At 48.2% G+C, this 18,666-nt stretch overlaps 1 protein-coding gene across 1 annotated transcript in view; it reads right to left on the bottom strand.

The window, feature by feature from the left end:
* The window catches only part of TCEA3 (transcription elongation factor A3), a 35,497-nt gene that overhangs the window by 8,373 nt on the left and 8,458 nt on the right, over window positions 1-18,666 (bottom strand). The window contains exons 5-8 of the mRNA XM_082832747.1: window positions 13,308-13,370; window positions 4,903-5,066; window positions 4,676-4,731; window positions 1,278-1,433 (exon numbers count right to left, since the gene is read on the bottom strand). Coding sequence (XP_082688873.1) covers window positions 1,278-1,433; window positions 4,676-4,731; window positions 4,903-5,066; window positions 13,308-13,370 — 439 coding nt within the window. The remainder of the gene's footprint in view (window positions 1-1,277; window positions 1,434-4,675; window positions 4,732-4,902; window positions 5,067-13,307; window positions 13,371-18,666) is intronic.

Raw genomic sequence — 18,666 nt, 5'->3', positions numbered from 1 at the left:
CATACACACACATCACGCACACCATAAACACACAGAGGCACACTCTTGACAATAGTTTCAGAGGGTTCCCAGACACCCCAAGGCACACCCGGACTCCAGGACGTCGGTGCGTTTCCCCTCCCCTTCTCTGGGCCGCTTGGATTTAGTAGCGCTTTGGCAGTGCCATTGCCACGTGCTCGCGGGGAATCCCCTGAGTTAGCTCTGGCAGCAAAGAGCCACTCATACCTGAGGGTGTACAAAGGTCTTTCCAAGACAGAGACTCTGAAATAAACAGATCTGGGATCAAATCCTCATCATCACTTATGAGCTGAGGGTGGCCTCAGTTTTCTCATCCACAAAATGGGGATAATATTTCCTCTTTGATAGCACTGTGATGAAATGGCCAGTGAATGGGCCTAACATATACTAATTCCTGGGAGGGCTTTACTTGCCTTAACCTTCTGAACACTTCACATGTGTTAACTCATTCAATCCTTCATGGGATAGCTGTTATTACTTCCACTTTACGGATGAGAAAACTGAGACACAAAGGGGTTAAGTGGCTGGTCTAAGATCACACAGCTAAGTGGCACAGGCAGAAGTCAAACCCGGGCAGTTCGGCCCAGGCCCCGAGCTTCTAACCACTGCACATACTTCCTCAAACGGCTTGTTCCCTTTACCTTCCCTTACTGACCCCTTCAAACTGGGTCAATCCTTCCCTCCTGTAAGTTCCCGTGATGGCTCTGTCATGGCAGCCACCACCTCTGTATCATATGTATTTGTATACATGTCTGTCCCCGCACCTTGGGCTGTGCTCCATGGAGTCAGGGACTCCGATTCTGGCTTTGGTCCAGAGCTGAGTAATGGGACATAGGACTGAACGAGGCAGAAGAGGGAGGCAGATCCCAAGGCAGGGAGGAGAGGGTGCTCCGGGGCCAGACAGCTTGGCTCCTGGCATCGACCTTTTCTAGCTGTGTGCACGGGCAGGTCACTTAAGTCCTCTGAGCCTCAGTATCCTCACCTATAAGATGGAGATGATAAACATTTCTGTCTCGGTTGGTGTGAAGCTAGAACTGGCCAACACACCGAAGCGATTAGCACAGTGCTGAAGACATGGTAGCTGTGTTCACTGTCCTGATGGTCCAGGGGCCCTGAGGGATGGGGAGTCTTAGATGGTCCGGCTAGGGAAGCCCCTGGTTCATCACTGAGTTACAAGCCACTGCCTCTCAGACTTGGGCAAGGTTGGAGGGACCCGGCCCCTTGTCCCACCACACAGAGGTCCCGGCCCCGACTCTCACCTCTGCCGTCATCTTGGCAATGAGCCCAGAGGAGATGGCCCCGCTGAGCACGTTCCGCCTCAGGCCGGGGTTCCTGGGGTCCTTGAGGTTGCTGATGCGGCTGCGCACGCGGTTCCGGTACTTCATATCTGTGCTCTTGAGCTCCTGGTAGATATGTGACACAGTCAAGGGCCGGCCAGCCACTTGCAGAGGAGCACAGAAGGACGGGGAGCCTGTCCCTGAAGGCCGAGGAGCTGCAAGGCCACCTCTTCCTTTCCTTGGACTTTTACAGGTGGTCAGGCACCTTTGTGGCCTCTGACTCCCCAAGTAGGGGGTCTCACTTGGGCATTTGGGGTCAGCTGCATATCAAGGAAAGGAAATAGCCTCCAAGGTGACAGCAGGTCATCTCAAGCGCTGTGGTGTCAGGGACCCCAGGAATGGGCAGCCTGGGTTTGTCTAAGCCTCTTGTGTGACCTCAGGTGAGTCCCATGACCTCTTTTGGGGCTCGGCTTCCTTATTTATAAATAAAAGGCCGTTATGAGGATTCCGTGAGCTAAGCTGCATGAGGCACTAGCGTGGTGTCTGGGGCATGTCAAGTGCTCAACATCTAGGGGCTAAGATGACAGTGATGACAATAGCCTCTAGTTTGGAAGGGCCTCTGGAAGTTGTAAGTCCAGCCATCAGAGGAAAACATGAGATAAGATTAGGGGCCACGTGTCTAAAGCTCCAGGCAGTATTGCAATAAAGAAATCGTTGAGTTTTGTTTACTCTGGTGTTGCCAACATATTAGAGCATAGATCCACCTGCCTGCCCCTCCTCCCTTTTCTCTGGGAATACCTATCGTGGAACCCACTTTGGGAATTGCTGGTCAGAGTTACTTTGCTCATTAATAGATGAAGAAGATGAGGCTTAGAAAGGGTGCAGGCCCTTGCTCAAGGTCACAGGGCACATTCCCAGCAGAGCCAAGGCTGGAAGCCAGACCCCCTCCTAACCGTAATGCTCTCTCCACTCACCCCGCAGGAAGTTGCCCCTGGCCACCGACCACAGTGAGTTAGTTATCTGTCCAGACACTGCATCCCAGACAGGCCTCCCCCCGCCCCCGTCCCTTCTCCATCCTCTGGAGGACCTCAGGGAACAAAGCCACATTTTCTTGGTCTCCTAAGCTAAGAAGAATCAGGAAGATGAAGCCTTTGCTGGGAAAAACCATATACAAGAAAGAGAACGTGGGGAATGTGGGAAAATGGACACAGCTGGCTTTTTCGAAGTGGCGGGAGGGAAGGTGGTATTATTTATGTTTTCCTTGATTGTTGTTTGCACAATACAACTATGAAAAGAAAGAATACGCCCTAATGCATTTGAAAGCCAAAATATTTGTTTAAAAATCTGTGTTTGAGATTCTTGGAGGTGGGGATTTGCTTGATATGTGGGGACAGCAGGGCTGGCAATCCTTTCATCAGCCTCTTCCTGAGTCTGCCTCCATTTCCTGAGGTCACAGAGGGGGATGAGGTGGAGTGCAGACCTAGGGATCATAGGCCCCTACCCCCAAGACGAGCATATGTGAGCCCCACGGCTGCCATGTTAGTCCTGGGTCGCTCCAAAGAGGTCAGATCTTTTTTAGGACATAGAGCTTTCAAGCCCCCAAATTTATCCTTCCCCTGACTTCCCACCACCTAAGAACAAAGAGCTAAAGCGTTGGTGCAGCTTTGATTTCCTGTCCTTCAGAAGAGGGTCGTTCAGAGGAGGGAAGGCCAGCAGTGGAACTATGGACTGGATCATCCACCTTTGTCTCAACTGGGCTTGAAGGTGGAGGGACCTGCTTGGAGGGACAACTGTTTGGGAGAAAACAAAGATGAAGCTCCTGAGAGTTCTGATACCTCATGTTCTGTGTTACTGAATTAATTGGAAATTATGAAAATGTACTTGGAGAGGTGTTAGATTAGCTCAAGAAGTGCTGGTTAATAACTACATGATGGTGGAGGGAAACTCCCAGATATGTTGAAAGATAATAGGGTGGTTCTCAGGCAGGAGATGGAAGCAGGAAGTTTGTTTTCTGAGATGGCCCCTGTACCTTCCCAACCCCAGCTGAGCCCCTAGGTAGAGCCCAGAAGGCCAGAAAAGGGCCTTAATGGGACACTCAGACCCCTGTTCCCTGGGGATTCTGTTCCCACCCTCCATACCTTTTTGATATGCAAAGCTTTGTCTCCAGTAAAAGGAATTCCATGCATTCATTCAGTGGGGCACAGTGTGGAGGGATTCCCCCTCCAAGACAGAAATCTTGGGAATTCCCCGGTGGTCCAGTGGTTAGGACTCCACGCTACCACTGCAGGGAGCCCGGGTTTGATACCTGGTCAGGGGACTAAGATCCCTGAATGCTGTGTGGTGCGACCAAAAAAAAAAAAAAATCTTTCGGTGCAATCGCCATATCACATGGTAGTCACCTCCTCTGTCTAGACAAGGCTGCTTTCAGATAGTGGAAGCATGGCGCATAAGGGAAGAACTCAGGACATGGAATCCAAAGACCAAGGTTTTCAGTTCAGCTTTGATACTCAGTAGTTCCTGAGCCTCAGTTTCCTCATCTGTAAAATGGGAACAACAGCCCCTGCCTCACAGAGATTACTGCAAGTACTAACAGAGGTAGGAAGCGTCAATTGCCCAGGACACAGTGCCTGGTACATATTAGGGGGTCAAACATGGGAGCTGTTATCTTCAGAGGAGGAAGAGAGGGAAGGGCTGAGCACAAGGAATGCTGTCCTCTCTCTCTGTCTCGACTCATTGACAATGTCACAACCCAGGCACGTCAAGACACAGCCTGAGGACTTCCCTGGAGGTCCAGTGGTTAAGACTTCGCCTTCCAATGTAGGGGATGCAGATTCGATCCCTGGTTGGGGAGTTAAGATCCCACATGTCTCGTGGCCAAAAACCAAAACATAAAACAGAAGCAATATTGTAACAAATTCAACAAAGACTTCAAAAAATGGTCCACATCAAAAAAAAAAAAAAAATCTTAAAAAAAAGACACAGCCTGTCTGAGCCCTCAGGTTCTACAGTCACATTTTCTGGGTTCAAATCATCCCAACTCTGCCACTACTATTAACTGTATGAGCTTGGGCATGTAACTTAGCTGTTCTTAGCCTCAGTTACCTCATCTGTAAAATGGGATTAATCCCACAGGGAACCTACCTTGTGGGATTGTTCTCAACGTGAAATGACGTACTGCTCGTAAACAGCTTATCAAAAGGCCAGCAGGTGCCAAACTTAATAGATGTTAGCTAGAATTAAGAACTCAGGTTCAGGGGCAGAGCAGGGGCCTATGCCTGAGTCCTTCCATTGCCCATTCACTGTCCTGGATCCCTTGTACTTGGGAGACCTGCCGCTGGACAGTTCAGGCACCCACAGCCCTGGCACAGCTCAAGGATATGGTCTTCGATTTCTGATGCCATCTTGTCACAGTTGACCCCATAGTCCTTGTAATCGTCTAAAAGAGATTCGGGAAACACAGACATCAGCTGGAGATGACCTTGGCAGTGAGGCCTGCTTGGACAGGGGACTCTAACATCCTGTACCACTTTCAGGGTGCTGAGAAAGACCACCTCTCCCTGACCTTGGGAAGCCCTCCCTCCCCCGTCCCTGGCCCAGGCCCTCTCACCGTCCGCCTTCAGGGCTGCAGAGAGCATCTCCACACACTTGTCCCGGACAGAGTCCCCCGTGAGATAGCAGGGTGCCAGGACGCAGACAGAGGGGGCAAAGGTGGGGCTCGAGGGGCTGCTGGGTGTTCTGGGAGTCTCTGCTTTCGATTTGCCACTGTTTGATCTGAGGATGAAAATCAGTAATAGACATTTTGACATTAAGTGAATAAAGCATTTACTGAGCACCATTCTAGATGTTTTTATGGACGATCTCCTTTAATCCTCATAAACACCATATGAGGAAAGTACTATTTTTTTTGGTTTTTTTTGGCTGCACAGCATGTGGGACCTTATTTCCCCGACCAGGGATCGAACCCGAGTCCCCTGAATTGGAAGCGTGCAGTCTTAACCACTGGATGGCCAGGGAAGTCCGGAAGGTACTGTTTTAGGCACTTGACAAGGATCATCTCATTTAATCCTCCTAACAACCCCATGAGGTCTGTACTATACGTAGCCCCATTTTAGAGTTATATTTTAAAGTGCACTTTAGAGAGGTGCATTTAAAGATGCATTTAAAATAATATGACAGGTCACATATCTGGAAACCAGTAGAACCAGAATTGCAACCCAAGAGGGTGAACTCTGGTACCCAGGCACTTAGCCAACCACTGTGCTCTACTGAGAGGTTACAGAAAGTGTAACGATGCCAATAACTCCATCATCCACCAGGCACCATGCTAGCTGCTCTCTCTATCTGCTCTCACAGAACCATCTATTCACTCATTCAGTAAATATTAGGCACCTATTTTCCAGGTACTGTGCTAAGAACAAGGGCTAAAGCAGACAAACCAGAGAAGTTCCCTCACTACAGTCCAGTGAATAATGAATTTGCCACCACTTAAGAGAATTGTCTTTAACCACGTGCCAGGAACTGTGCCAGGCACTTTAGGAGCATTTTCTAATTTGATCCTCACAGCAGTCCTTGGAAGTAGATACTGTAAATCATCCCCATTTGCAGATGAGGAAACAGAGTTACACTCCTGAGATCTGCCTAAAGTTACAACGCTAAGATTTGACCCTAGATCTACCTGATTCCAATGTCTATGCTCTTGACTCCTATGATACACTGCCTAAGAATGATCCCATTTTGGTTTTGGCTTAAAAGACCACAAATATATATGAACTGGAAGGATAACCGTGTGTCTTAGCTCGGGCTGCCATAACAAAATACTATAGACTGCATGACCTAACAGAAATTCATTTCTCACAATTCTGGAGACCGGGAAGTCCAAGATCAAGGTGTTGGTTTATTTGGTTTCTGGTGAGAGCTCTCTTCCTGGCTTGTAGACAGCCTCTTTCTTGCTAAGCCCTCACGTGGTGGAGAGAGAGCAAGTGAGCTCTCAAGGTGTCTCTTATAAAGATGCTAATCCTATTGGATCAGGGTTCCACCCTCATGACCTCATTTAACCTTAATTACCTCCATAAAGGCCCTATCTCCAAATACAGTCAGATTGGGGGTTGGGGCTTTAACATATGAATTTTGAGGGATCACACATATTCAGACCATAACACCATGTTAATAGCAATTACCTCTCTGAGATGGGATTATAGGAGATTTTCATTTTCTTCTTTCACTTATACATATTTTCTAAGTCTTCTATAAAGAATATATCTATTGATACTTTTGTCATGAGAAACACTTTTTTTGTTTGTTAACATTTGACAATCGTGAATGGTCCCTCTGTGCTGATGGCTCAAACCAGAAGCTTCCTGTCTTCCTGTTCTCAAGAAGCCGCCAGCAAAAGGTGGAAGCAACCCAAGTGTCCATCAGTAGATGAATGTACGAATAAAATGTGGTATATAACACAATGGAATATTATTCAGCTATAAAAGGAATGGATTTCTGAAACATGCTACAACTTTGAAGACATTACGATAAGTGAAGTAAGCCAGATACAAAAGGACAAATATTGTAAGCGGCCACTAATAGGAAGTACCTAGAGTAGTCAGATTCATAGAGTAGAATGGGGCTGGGGGAGGGGAGAATGGGGAGTTATTATTTAAAGAGTATAGAGTTTCAGTTTCAGATGATGAAAAAGTTCTGGAGATGGATGGTGGTGACGGTTGTACAGCAATATGAGCGTACTTAATACTAGTGAAGATGATGCTGGGCTTCTGAAAAGTCAAGCCCAAGAAATTGTGTCTGGGAGTGAGGCTGGCTGAGCAGCTCAAGCTTCCCAGTGTTAAAAACCTGGGGTTACAAGAGAATCCCATCTGACAACTTGCTGAACACTGATCAGTGTGAATTCTGCCGTCTGCCTCCTCGTCCCCCAGCTTGTGCTGTTTGTCCTAACCTTGGATCCCCTCTGTCACCATAGATACCCTTGGACCACTGAGAGTCTTGTGTTCTCTGGAGCCTTGAGGCTCCTCAAAGGTGTCTCAGTGCTGCCACAGAAGTGGGGTGGTCTGAGGAGGGGAGGCTCTCCCCTTTTAAGGTTTATGGGTTTTTTTTCATAGTTCCCCAACCTGAGATTGAACCCAGACCCAGGGCAGTGAAAGCACCAAGTCCTAACCACTGGACCACCAGGGAACTCCCAAGGTTTACATTTTGAATTCCCAAAAATTTTGTCCAAAGGGATTCTCTAGCTTTTATTTTTTTTAATGCAGTTTGAACTTTACTCTTCTAGATTAATTTACCCTGGATTCTACCCAGCTCTGTCTGACAAGTGGGTTGCCTGGCAGCAGAGCACAGGGAGGGACAGGGAAGCTGAGATCCAACCAGCTCTCTCCTGTAGTCAGGAGAGTAAAGGTGTGGGTGCAGGAAGGCGGGGAAGGGTATAAACTCTAAAGTCTAAGGGCTGCCTGCGACCAAAATGAATCCCCCTGCACCCAACCCTGGTCTCAGCCCCTGGGCTCTCACCTGCACAGCCACAATAGCCCCAAAGCTGGTCTCCTCTTGCCCTCCTTACAATCTATTTGCCACACAGCAGCCTGGAGGGTTGCTGATCCCATCGCTCCCCTGCTTCTGACTCTCTAACAGCTTCCAATCATTTTCAGCATAAAGTCAAACTCCTCACCATGGCCTCCTACCCTCCCCTCTACATCTGGCCCCTGTCTCCCCTTCTGACCTAATCTCATGCCCCACTCCCCTCACAGTTCACTGAAGTCCCCCACTGCACTGCTGCTTTCTGTTTCTTAAATACACCTATCACTCCCACCACAGTGCCTTTGCACTGGCTGGTCCCTCCTCCTGGAAGTCTCTTCCTCCTCCAGCTTTTCCTACAACTGATGACTGGTGCTTTCCCACCAGGCAGGTCTCAGCTCAAATGTCACATCCTCAGGCAGGCCTTCCCTGACCACCTCAGCCAAGCCGACTGTCCTGCCCTGGAACTCTCTAGCACATGACCTGATTTCTTTCATTCACAGCACTTATCCAAGTCTAAAATTAACTTGTTTATGTGTTTATAAACACTGCCTGCCTGCATCTCCAGATTACAGGCCCCAGAGTATGAGGACCCCATCAGCTGGTTCACCACTGTCTCCCAGCACCTGTGACAAGGCTCTAGGTAGACACATGATAAATCTCTGGCAAATGAATGCATAGATGAGGAATTGAGGGAGTTGGCCACAAAGAGATGAAAGGCACATCCAGGGCTCTAGACAGAGCTGAAATGGGCAGGGGCAGGTCCTGTTTGGAAAACTAGCTGCCCCACTTCTCTAGGCTTAAGAGACGGATCTCCCTCTGAGCCAGCATCTGTCAACTCCCACAACCTGGGCCAACCCATCTCCTACAGCTGGGATGGAGCCCCAGATTCTTCCTGGTGCTGCCCTTCACTGACCTGTGTGCCCATCACCACATCCTCAATGTCTGGCACTCACCAACGGGGAGCCACCAGGAGTCAGTAGCACACTGTTTGGAAGGAGGCATAATAGTAAGAAACATTAACAGCAGTTGTCATTTTGGGGACAGCCACACTGGGGTGGTATATTTATTAAGAACCCAGGCCCCAGAGTCAAACTCCCAGGTTCAGTGTCCGACAGCACCACCTAGTAGCTATTTGACCTTGGGTCAGTTCCTTAACCTCTAGGTGCCTCAGTCTTCTCACATGTAAATGGAGAAAACAATAGTACCCACATTCCAGAGTTGCTTAGAAGAATAAAGCACCTAAGGGAGTTCCAGACACAGACTGCTTACAGAGATTGCCACATTAAATGTGAGTATTATTACTAAGCATTATGCATCTATTGAGTACTCATTTGGGTTAGGGATGGTGCTAAGCATTTCGTTATCTCATTTGATCCTCACAGTGACCTTGAGAGGTGGGGTCATAGTTATCCCCATCTTACAGTTCAATAGACTGAGGCTCAGAGAGTTGAACCGACTCTCTCAAGGTTATCCAACTTGCAAATGGCAGAGTCAGACCACACATCTAGCTCTGTCTGCCTTCCAAATTCTTTTCAACACATCTCACTGTATCTCTAAAAAGCGCAGAGTTTTCCAGAGTCCCCTTACCTGGACTAGGCTGGGCTGCCTGCTGTATTCCGCCCCCCCGCCCCGCACCTTCCTGGCAAGGCACTCCCAGCCTTAGTCCCTCCTCTTGGCTAGGAGCTGGCTGGCTGGCTGGGATTCGTGTCTGGACGGCATATCAGGCAGCCACGCTCACTTTGCTTTCAATGCACATGATTGGGAACTGCGCCAAGTTGCAGAGAGGGCATCATCGGCGGGGGCGGGGGTGGGGGTGCTGGATTTGTCAGCAGCTTCCTTCTGCTCCCCGGATGTGGCAGTGCCAGCACCAGCCTGTGGTCTGACATCACCAATTCCTTAAAAAATCCTCCTGCCCCAGGACTGAGCAGAGGCCCCTGGAGGCCCGTCTTGCTGCTCCTATGCGCCACCTCGAGGGCATTTTGGTTACTGCACCACCACCTTGCCGAAACTGCTCGGTGGGGGGGAAAACAAAAGTCAACCGATGAAGACAAATGGTCCTAAGGGCAGCTGGCAAAGCACAACCTTATTCTCTGTCACAGTGGTGGCCTTTGTGGTCTGTCCCCTGGTACTCCAGCTACAGTTCCTCGAGCACCATGCTCACTCATACTGCCACACCTCTGCATGTGCCATTCCCTCTGCCTGGGATGCCCTCAGTTGGCTTGTCTACCAGGCAATTCATCTTTTACTTCTCAGCACAAATACTCTCTCTTCCCTGAAGTCTCCTTTGACTTCTCCAGTCATGTTGAGATACTGTGTTCCCAGTATGCGTTATATCTTCGAAAAACAAGCATTTTGGTGTCTGCCTCCACACTAGTGATTACCTGTGTGAAGGCAGAGATCATGAGTTTATATCTTTGCCACAAACTGGTGGGCTACAGATGTGTTTTGTTTGCCCTACTGTGTCTTAGAAAAATCTGAATATGTTGCCAATATATAAAATTGGGCGTTTCTTATGAAAATCGAATTGGCCAGCTTTCCTTAAAAAATTGGGAGGCATGGCACTCTGGGCCTGCATTTCCATAAAAGCATCAACCAGCTGGGGTTGGGTAGTGGGTATCCCCTTCAGACGGGCAGGTACTCTCCACTAATCACCCAGTGTGTAAACATGCCCTTGACCCCTGCAGGATGTTGAGTTTGCAAGAAGGTGCTCAACAAATACGCTTGCTGAATGAATGAATGAATGAGAAAGATAAAATAGAGAGGTAGAGAGTGCAGGAAACAGTCTGGGGAGTGGATAAAGTGAATTCACAAGACTTGCTTCTCTTCCTTTGGGTTGCCCACCCCCAATACTGAACCAGCAAGAAATGGCACAACTACTGGAAGGCCAAACATACTCTGCTTGACTGACCTTCAGAGAAAGAATGCATTATGGGAAGGGTGCCAAGAGACTTCCAGGCCACAAGGCAAAGTAAGGAGAGGAGCCTGAAGGTATAAATCCTTACACAAATGCCAAATGTGTTTATTATAACATCGAACCTAGAAATGGGTTAGTGCTCAGTGCTTCATTTTCGGATAGGACAGTCCTTCTTTATGCAGGGCTGTCCTTCACATCCGGGACATTTAGCATCTCTGGCCCCTGCCTACTCAATTCCAGTAGTGCTCTTCTCCTCCCTCCCATTATTACATTATATTATAGACCAGATGTTTGTGTCTCCCTCAAATTCATATGTTGAAGCCCTAACTGCCAGAGTGATAGTATAAGGAGGTGGGGCTTCTGAGAGATAATTAGATTTAGATGAGGTCACGAGGGTGGGGCCCCACGATGGGATTAATGCCCTTATAAGAAGAAGAGAGGGCTTCCCTGGTGGCGCAGTGGTTGAGAGTCCGCCTGCCGATGCAGGGGACACGGGTTCGTGCCCCGGTCCGGGAAGATCCCACATGCCACGGAGCGGCTGGGCCCGTGAGCCATGGCCGCTGAGCCTGAGTGTCCGGAGCCTGTGCTCCGCAACGGGAGAGGCCACAACAGTGAGAGGCCCACGTACCGCAAAAAAAAAAAAAAAGAAGAAGAAGAGAGAACACAGACTGAAAGCTCCCTCTCTCCGTCATGTGCAGTCACAGCGAGAAGGTGGCTGTCTGCAAGCCAGGAAGAGGCTGCTTTAGACCAGGATGAGGCTGGAGCCTCAATTCCTAGGCCTCACGCATGGCAGACGTTGCTAACTGACTACAAAACTTCTTTCTTCTGACGTAGGATGCAGCCTCAGATTCGCTCTCCAAGCACTCCAGAGAGCCTCCACTCAATGGCTGGAGCCGGCACTCGGCTGCCAGGGTGGGGTGATGCAACACAGCAGCCCCATCAACATCCTGGGCCTGTTTTATCTTCATGAAACCTTAAACGACCTAATATTTGCGCCTCTTCTTTTCTTTCCAATGTCAGTTTTACTGGTGCGTTAGGCCTAACATACCTGGGCAGCTCCCACACACGCTCCACTAGAAGCCAACACCCTTACCACTCCCTCTGGTCATCCCAGCATCCAGTACGGCCCCTGGACCTTAATCATTTGCCTTGATAGACCTCTAAGCCACTTCCTGGCCTGCCTTTCTCTCCCCTCGCCCTGCTTCTCCTGCTCTGACCTCTGACCTCCCTCCTGGACGGCAGTTCATACTCCTCTCTCCATCCACAATCTCTCCTTGGTGATCTCATCCAGGTTTGTGGCTTCAGATGCTATCTACACATTAATGACTGAAATTTATATTTCCAGCCCAGGATTTCTTCCTGAATTCCAGCCTCGTTTAAGCTATTGCCTATTCAACTTCTTCACCTGAATGATTTATACACCCCTAAATCCAACATATCCAAACCTGAACCCTTGATCTCCCACCTCAAGCCTGATGTACACACAGTCCTCCCCATACCAATCCATGGCGATGCCATCCTTGCAGACGCTCAAGTGAAAAGTCCTGGAGTCATCCTGACACGTATTCTTCTCTCGTACCCCACATCCAGTCCGTCAGAAAATCCTGACTGCTCTCCCTTCAGAATATACCCGGGGTCCCCCACTTCTCCCTACATCCACTGCTGCCACTCTGATCCAAGCCACCATCATATCTTGCCTGAATTATGGAAACAGTCTCCTGGCTGGTCTGCTTCTGCCCCTGGCCCTAACAATCTAGCACAGCAGCTAGAGGGATCCTGATAAATTCGGTCATAGAATTTCCACGCTCAGCAGCCTCCAGTGGCTCCTGTTTCACTCCATCTTCCAACTCCCCCCCTCGCTTATTCACTGCAGACCCACTGGCCACCTCACTGCTCCCTGACCCTGCCAGGCACACTCCCACTTCCGAGCACTTGGTTTGGAATGACCCCGATGTCTGCCAGGCTAATTCCTTTAATTTCTTTCACCTCCTCAACGAGGGCTCTCCTGACCACTGCAGTGACCATCCTTCCCCAATCCCCCTCACTCTGCCCTATTGTTTTCCATAGCATTTATCCCATCGTGTGATTTACTTATCATATGTATTACCTGTCTCCCCCATGAGAAAAATAGGCCTCATGCCTGTGGGGATTTTTGTTTCTTTTGTTCACTGCTATATCCTTGGCACCTCGAACAGTTCTTGGCACATAGTAGGCCCTCAATAAATATTTGATGAATGAGTGACTTGATGATTTAGGGTAGATACCCTAACCAGTTCTGCCCAAGCCCAGAGATCCCAGTCCAGGTACAGTCTCTCAAGACCCGTTCTCATTGGGTTCGACTTGACCTTGAGAATGTTCCCCAAACAGTGATGGGGCAATAGTGATTGGTCAGCCACCCCAGTGAAGGAGCCACACCTCTGATTCAGAGGCCCACCGAGTCTTACTGTGTGGTCTTAGAAATCAGAGGCAACATAAGATATGACGTTTCCTCCTCTCCCCTGCCTCGGGCTTCCTTCAGTAAAACAGAGAGAGACAAACATGCTGAACAGGACTGCTGGGGTGGAGAAGTCCATGGTTTCCTTTACCTTTCCATCGATGGTCTTTTTGGAGAGGAGATGGCCGAAGACTTGGAGTCCACAGAGTCTCTCCTGAAAGAAAAGAAACTGGAGATGAGATACTCTCGTAGGCTAGCATGAGTACTGGTCTAGAGAGCTCAGAGGCCGGAGAGAAGGCATCCTGGAGCCAGGCCTGCTGTGCTGAGGATGACAAAGCCCACCTGGGCCACAGCTGCCTGGGAGTGAGAGCTCCAGGAGGTGCTGGCTGGTCACCCTCCCCTACCCTCCATCAAATGAAGTAATACGAGGGAAGGAAACCAAGATCTGCCAAGCACCTAATACGTGTCAGATATGTTACATGTGTTATGTCATGTGTTACTAATTATTAATAACTAATTCTCAGCAGGCCCTTCCTCCTTGCTGACAGGCAGGCCTTGGCTAGCTGGAATCGATGGATTGGAATTCCTGGGATTGTCAATTCTCATGAGGAGCTGGAGAAGATCAGCTTCAGACTCTCCTGTGGGCACCTTAAGAGGAGGAGAGAAGCACGTGGGCCTTGGAGCTAGAAGAGCTGGGTTTAAAACGGCAAGTGAAAAAGCAGGATACAGGACTTTGCTGGTGGTCTAGTGGTTAAGACTCTGTGCTTCCGCGGCAGCGGGGCACGGGTTTGATCCCAGGTTGGGGAAGTTTCGCATGCCACACCAGTGCGGCCAAAAAGAAAAAGAAAAAAGCAGGGCACAAATTTAGATGCATACTGTGTCTTAAGTCAGGCAAGAAAAGTAATGCTTAGGAGGGGAAAAGATGAAAAGAAAATACATCCAAATGCTAACCATGGTTATATCAGGGTGATGGGATTAGAAGGGAAAAGTTTCCCCCCATTTTCCAAAATACATGTAGCCAGTCTTTATACGGTAGAATGCATTTTCCCCTTTTTTTGGTTTTATCATTTTAATCTGCTTGTAAATTGTAACTCCCCATGTCACTTACCCAGCTCTCCTTTTTATTTATTTTTAAATATTTATTTATTTATTTATTTATGGCTGCATTGGGTCTTTGTTGCTGCACATGGGCTTTCTCCAGTTGCAGTGAGCAGGGGCTACACTTCATTAGAGTGTGCAGGCTTCTCATTGCAGTGGCTTCTCTTGTTGCGTAGCACGGGCTCTAGGCACGCAAGTATCAGTAGCTGCGGCACGCGGGCTCAGTAGTTGTGGCTCGCAGGCTCCAGAGCGCAGGCTCAGCAGTTGTGGCACATGGGCTCAGCTGCTCCACGGCATGTGGGATCTTCCCAGACCAGGGCTCGAACCCGTGTCCCCTGCATTGGCAGACGGATTCCCAACCACTGCGCCACCAGGGAAGTCCCCCAGCTCTCCTTTTAATTCCAGCACAAAGTATCACTTTCTAACAGACTATTTGTTTACTTATTTTATGCATTGTCCAAGCACCTCTCATGTAAATTTCGAAAGAGCAGAATTTGGTGGGTTTTGATCACTGTGGTGGACGCTGTCTCTGTTGAGCCCACATCATTCCTTGGGCACTCCTTCTCCCAAGTCCACTGGGGCCCAAGGGCTTCCTCCTGCAAAATCCCCTGGGCCTCTGCCCCAGGGAGTTCTCCATGCCAGCCAGCGCCAGCAGACCGGTAGGCAGGAAGTGCTGGGGAGTTAGCCCCAGGAGCAGCCCTCAACCAGACACGTGGAAATAGGTGGGCAAATACCCCAGCTTCCTCGGCCCTCCAGAGGGTGAGTTGAGGTGTGTTCTCCACTGCTCTCCAGCGGGGTGTAAGCCCAGAGGGTGAGTTGAGGTGTGTTCTCCACTGCTCTCCAGCGGGGTGTAAGCCCTGGTGACCCAGTTACGTGCCCACGAACGCACCCTGTGCCAGTTCCCTTCCCTTCCCTGTCTCACTTCCTCGCTCCTCTGTCTGCATTTCCTGAAATCACTTCCCAAATAAGCCTCTTGCACTTGAATCCGTATCTCAGGGTCTGCTTCTGGGAGGCCCAATCTAATATATTCAACTGACTTCTCCCAAGTGAATAGAACAGTGCCTGGCACAGAGTAGGTGCTCTATAAATGTTTGTTGCTGAATGCTATGAAGTCGAACAGTAAAGAAATATTTTAAAAAGCGGAAAAAGAAACCTGCCCAGAGGTAACAACTGTTAGGTTTAATGTCCTTCCTTCCAAATCTTTTCCTACACGCATACAAACATATATGACATTTATCATTCTAAAAAGGGAGGCAACGACGACTTGACTTGTAATCCCAGCCCTGCCCCTGGGCAGGTCATGTTCTCTGAGCATCGGTTCCCTCATCTGTCAAATGGAGAGTAAAGGACCTATGTTTGGAGGCTGGCTGGGAAGAAGAATTTAGATCATTAACATCCCTACAGCATTTCCCACCACAAAGCTGTCCTCCAAACTCCATAATCCTAGGTATCTGATTTCTGGTCTTCCAGATTATGCAAGGTTCCTGCATGGATTTCCAGCTCCCATCTCATCCTCCAGGTGGTCCGGGAGACAGTGGGTGAGGAAGGTTCAGGGGCCAGCTCTAATTATCCTGTGGACCAGACTCATCCAGCTCTGGACCTTTGCCCCAGCTTAAACACAGGGAGAGGCAGCAGAAAGGGAGAGGGGCAGAGACCCTCCTTCACATGCCCCTCCAGTCCCACACGGGGCCCTGGGAGTTCCTCTGCGGGGTTCCTCCCCGAGTGCCCCATGGGGATGGACAGGTGCAGGCAGAGCCGGAAGCTGAAATTCTTGCAGCGGGAGAAAGGAGGGAAGATGTGAGCCTCTCCCCACAACTCCCGAGACTCCCCATTTTCTGGCCCTTCCTCATTGCTTTTCCTTTCAGAACAAACCAGAAATATTCCGCAGTTTTTGCAAATGATTATGAAAACTATTCAGGAACATGAGAAAATGCCTAGAATACACTAGGAAGATAACTGAACAGGGATGTAATAGTTTGTAGACTCTGCCTACAGGAATTGGGAAATTATGTATGTAAGTAGATCAGGACAGGGAGGGAAGAGAAGAAAATGAAAGCTGTTTCATTTGTCAGAAGTGGCAAACTGTGAAGAAATATTTTAAGTTCTTACTTTACATTTTACTAATGTGGTTATACTGTTTATATAATAAATAATGATAATGAATTGTCATTAAGAAAACTAAAAAGAAAGGAAGTTCATCAACTGAGCTGAAATAGGACCCCTGCCCACTAGATCCTCCCAGCAAGGTGGGGGGACCACTGTCTGCTCAGCCATGGTGACAGCTTCATCTCATAGCTCCAGCTGTGAAAAGTGAGCTGGCATTCACAAGTCAATGCCCCAGGATGTTGTTATCTGTAAAATGCTGGTTACAACACAGTACATACAGTGAGGTCCCAATTTTATTAAGAAAATACAACTCTCTCTATGTTCTTAAAAAAGATGAGAAAGATATACATCAAAATGTTAACAGTGTTATTTCTGTTATTTTCTTCTTGTGTTTGACTTTCTAAACTTTTTATAAAAATGTGACTCACCGTTGAAATAAATAAATATATTATGAAAATGCTACAAAATAGAATGCAGAGTTTAATTCCATTTTATGAATACAATAAGTATTTCATGGGTAAATGCATAGGAAAAATTCTAGAAGGATATATATGTGTATGTATACACACACACACACACACACACACACACACGCACATACATTTCATATATAGTGAGATAATGACGCTTAGGCCATAATACTGAGTCTCAGAGTCTAAGGGTGTGTGTAAGTGATTAAGTTCAGCCCAGAATTTGGCTTTCTGCTTTCCAACCGTCTCCTTGCCATTACCTATTGTCCTTGTAGGCCTTTAAAAGAAATCCCTTTGCTGATCATTCAGTGGGATTTGGGGACAGAGCAAAAGGAAACACCTGTGTTCAGGCTGCCATCTGTTCCCAGACGTCTGCACTTGCTATTCCACAGGTTAGTCCCGTAGCCCATTTGGTCTCCTCAGCCTCTGTCTTTCAATTACATCTCACAAGATCCTGAGGCTTCATTTGCTAAGGTGCTCAGAACCAAACAGTGGCTCCAGACATGGCCAGACCAGCCAGAGCATGAATTTTCCACAGGGGACTGCAATGGTATAGCCGGGCCTAGCAGTATTCAATAAATGCTCACTCCATGCTGGGCACGGTGGCTCACAGGATCCCCGGCAGCCAACCTTCTAACCCGTTTGGGAAAACCAAACACACCATGTGAAAAGTTAAATGCCAATCAGGATTTCTCCAAGTGGGATATAATTGCAAAATTAGCAAAATGAAAGGAATAGAACATACAAAAGATTACACAATCATTTGCCAAGTACTGCATTTTAAAAAGCAGACTATAAAATTGATGATGACTATAGAAAACAAAGAGAAAATAGAAAGAAAAAACATATACCAAAATATTAATAGTGATTGTTTTGGGGTGGTGGGGATGTGAGTGATTTTTTTTCCTACTTTTTATTATTTATTTATTAAAATTTATTTTATTTATTTATTTTTGGCTGCATTGGGTCTTCACTGCTGCACGTGGGCTTTCTCTAGCTGCTGCGAGCAGGGGTTATTCTTTGTTGTGGTGCGTGGGCTTCTCATTGCGGTGGCTTCTCTTGTTGCAGAGCATGGGGTCTAGGCACAGGGGCTTCAGTAGTTGTGGTGCGCGGGCTCAGTAGTTGTGGCTCGCAGGCTCAGTAGTTGTGGTGCACGGGCTTAGTTGCTCTGCAGCGTGTGGGATCTTCCCGGACCAGGGCTCAAACCTGTGTCCCCTGCATTGGCAGGTGGATTCTTAACCACTGCGCCACCAGGAAGGCCCTAAAAGTACTGTTGTTCTGATTTCAAAAGCAATACAGAATCATTGTGAAAAAAACAATACAGATGAAAAAATTTTATTGTAAAAACAGATGAAAAAATTTTATTGTAAAACATAGAATATGAAGCTCTTCTTAATTACAATCACACAGATACAATTTTGTTTTTTTAAAGATGGTTTCATTATTTTTTCTCATTTCAAAATTGGTACATATTTATTGGGAAAACATTAGGAATACAGAAATTTGCAAAAAGAAGAAGAGGGACTTCCCTGGAGGTCCAGTGGTAAAGAATCTGCCTTACAATGCAGGGGGCACGGGTTCAATCCCTGGTCAGGGAACTAAGATCCCACATGCTGCGGGGCAACTATGCCCGCGTGCCACAACTACTGAGCTCGCGCACCTCAACTAGAGCCCGCGTGCCGCAAACTACAGAGCCCACACACCCTGGAGCCTGAGCGCCACAACTAGAGAGAGAAAACCCGCACGTCATAACTAGAGAGAAGCCCGCGCACCACAACGAAAGATCGTGCATGCCTCAACGAAGATCCCGCATACCGCAGCTAAGACCCGATGCAG

This window comes from Leucopleurus acutus, assembly GCF_964270905.1.
Source record: "Leucopleurus acutus genome assembly, chromosome: 2".
NCBI lineage: Eukaryota > Metazoa > Chordata > Mammalia > Artiodactyla > Delphinidae > Leucopleurus > Leucopleurus acutus.
Note: the sequence above shows the minus strand (reverse complement) of the source record. Positions and strands in the feature narration are given on the sequence as shown.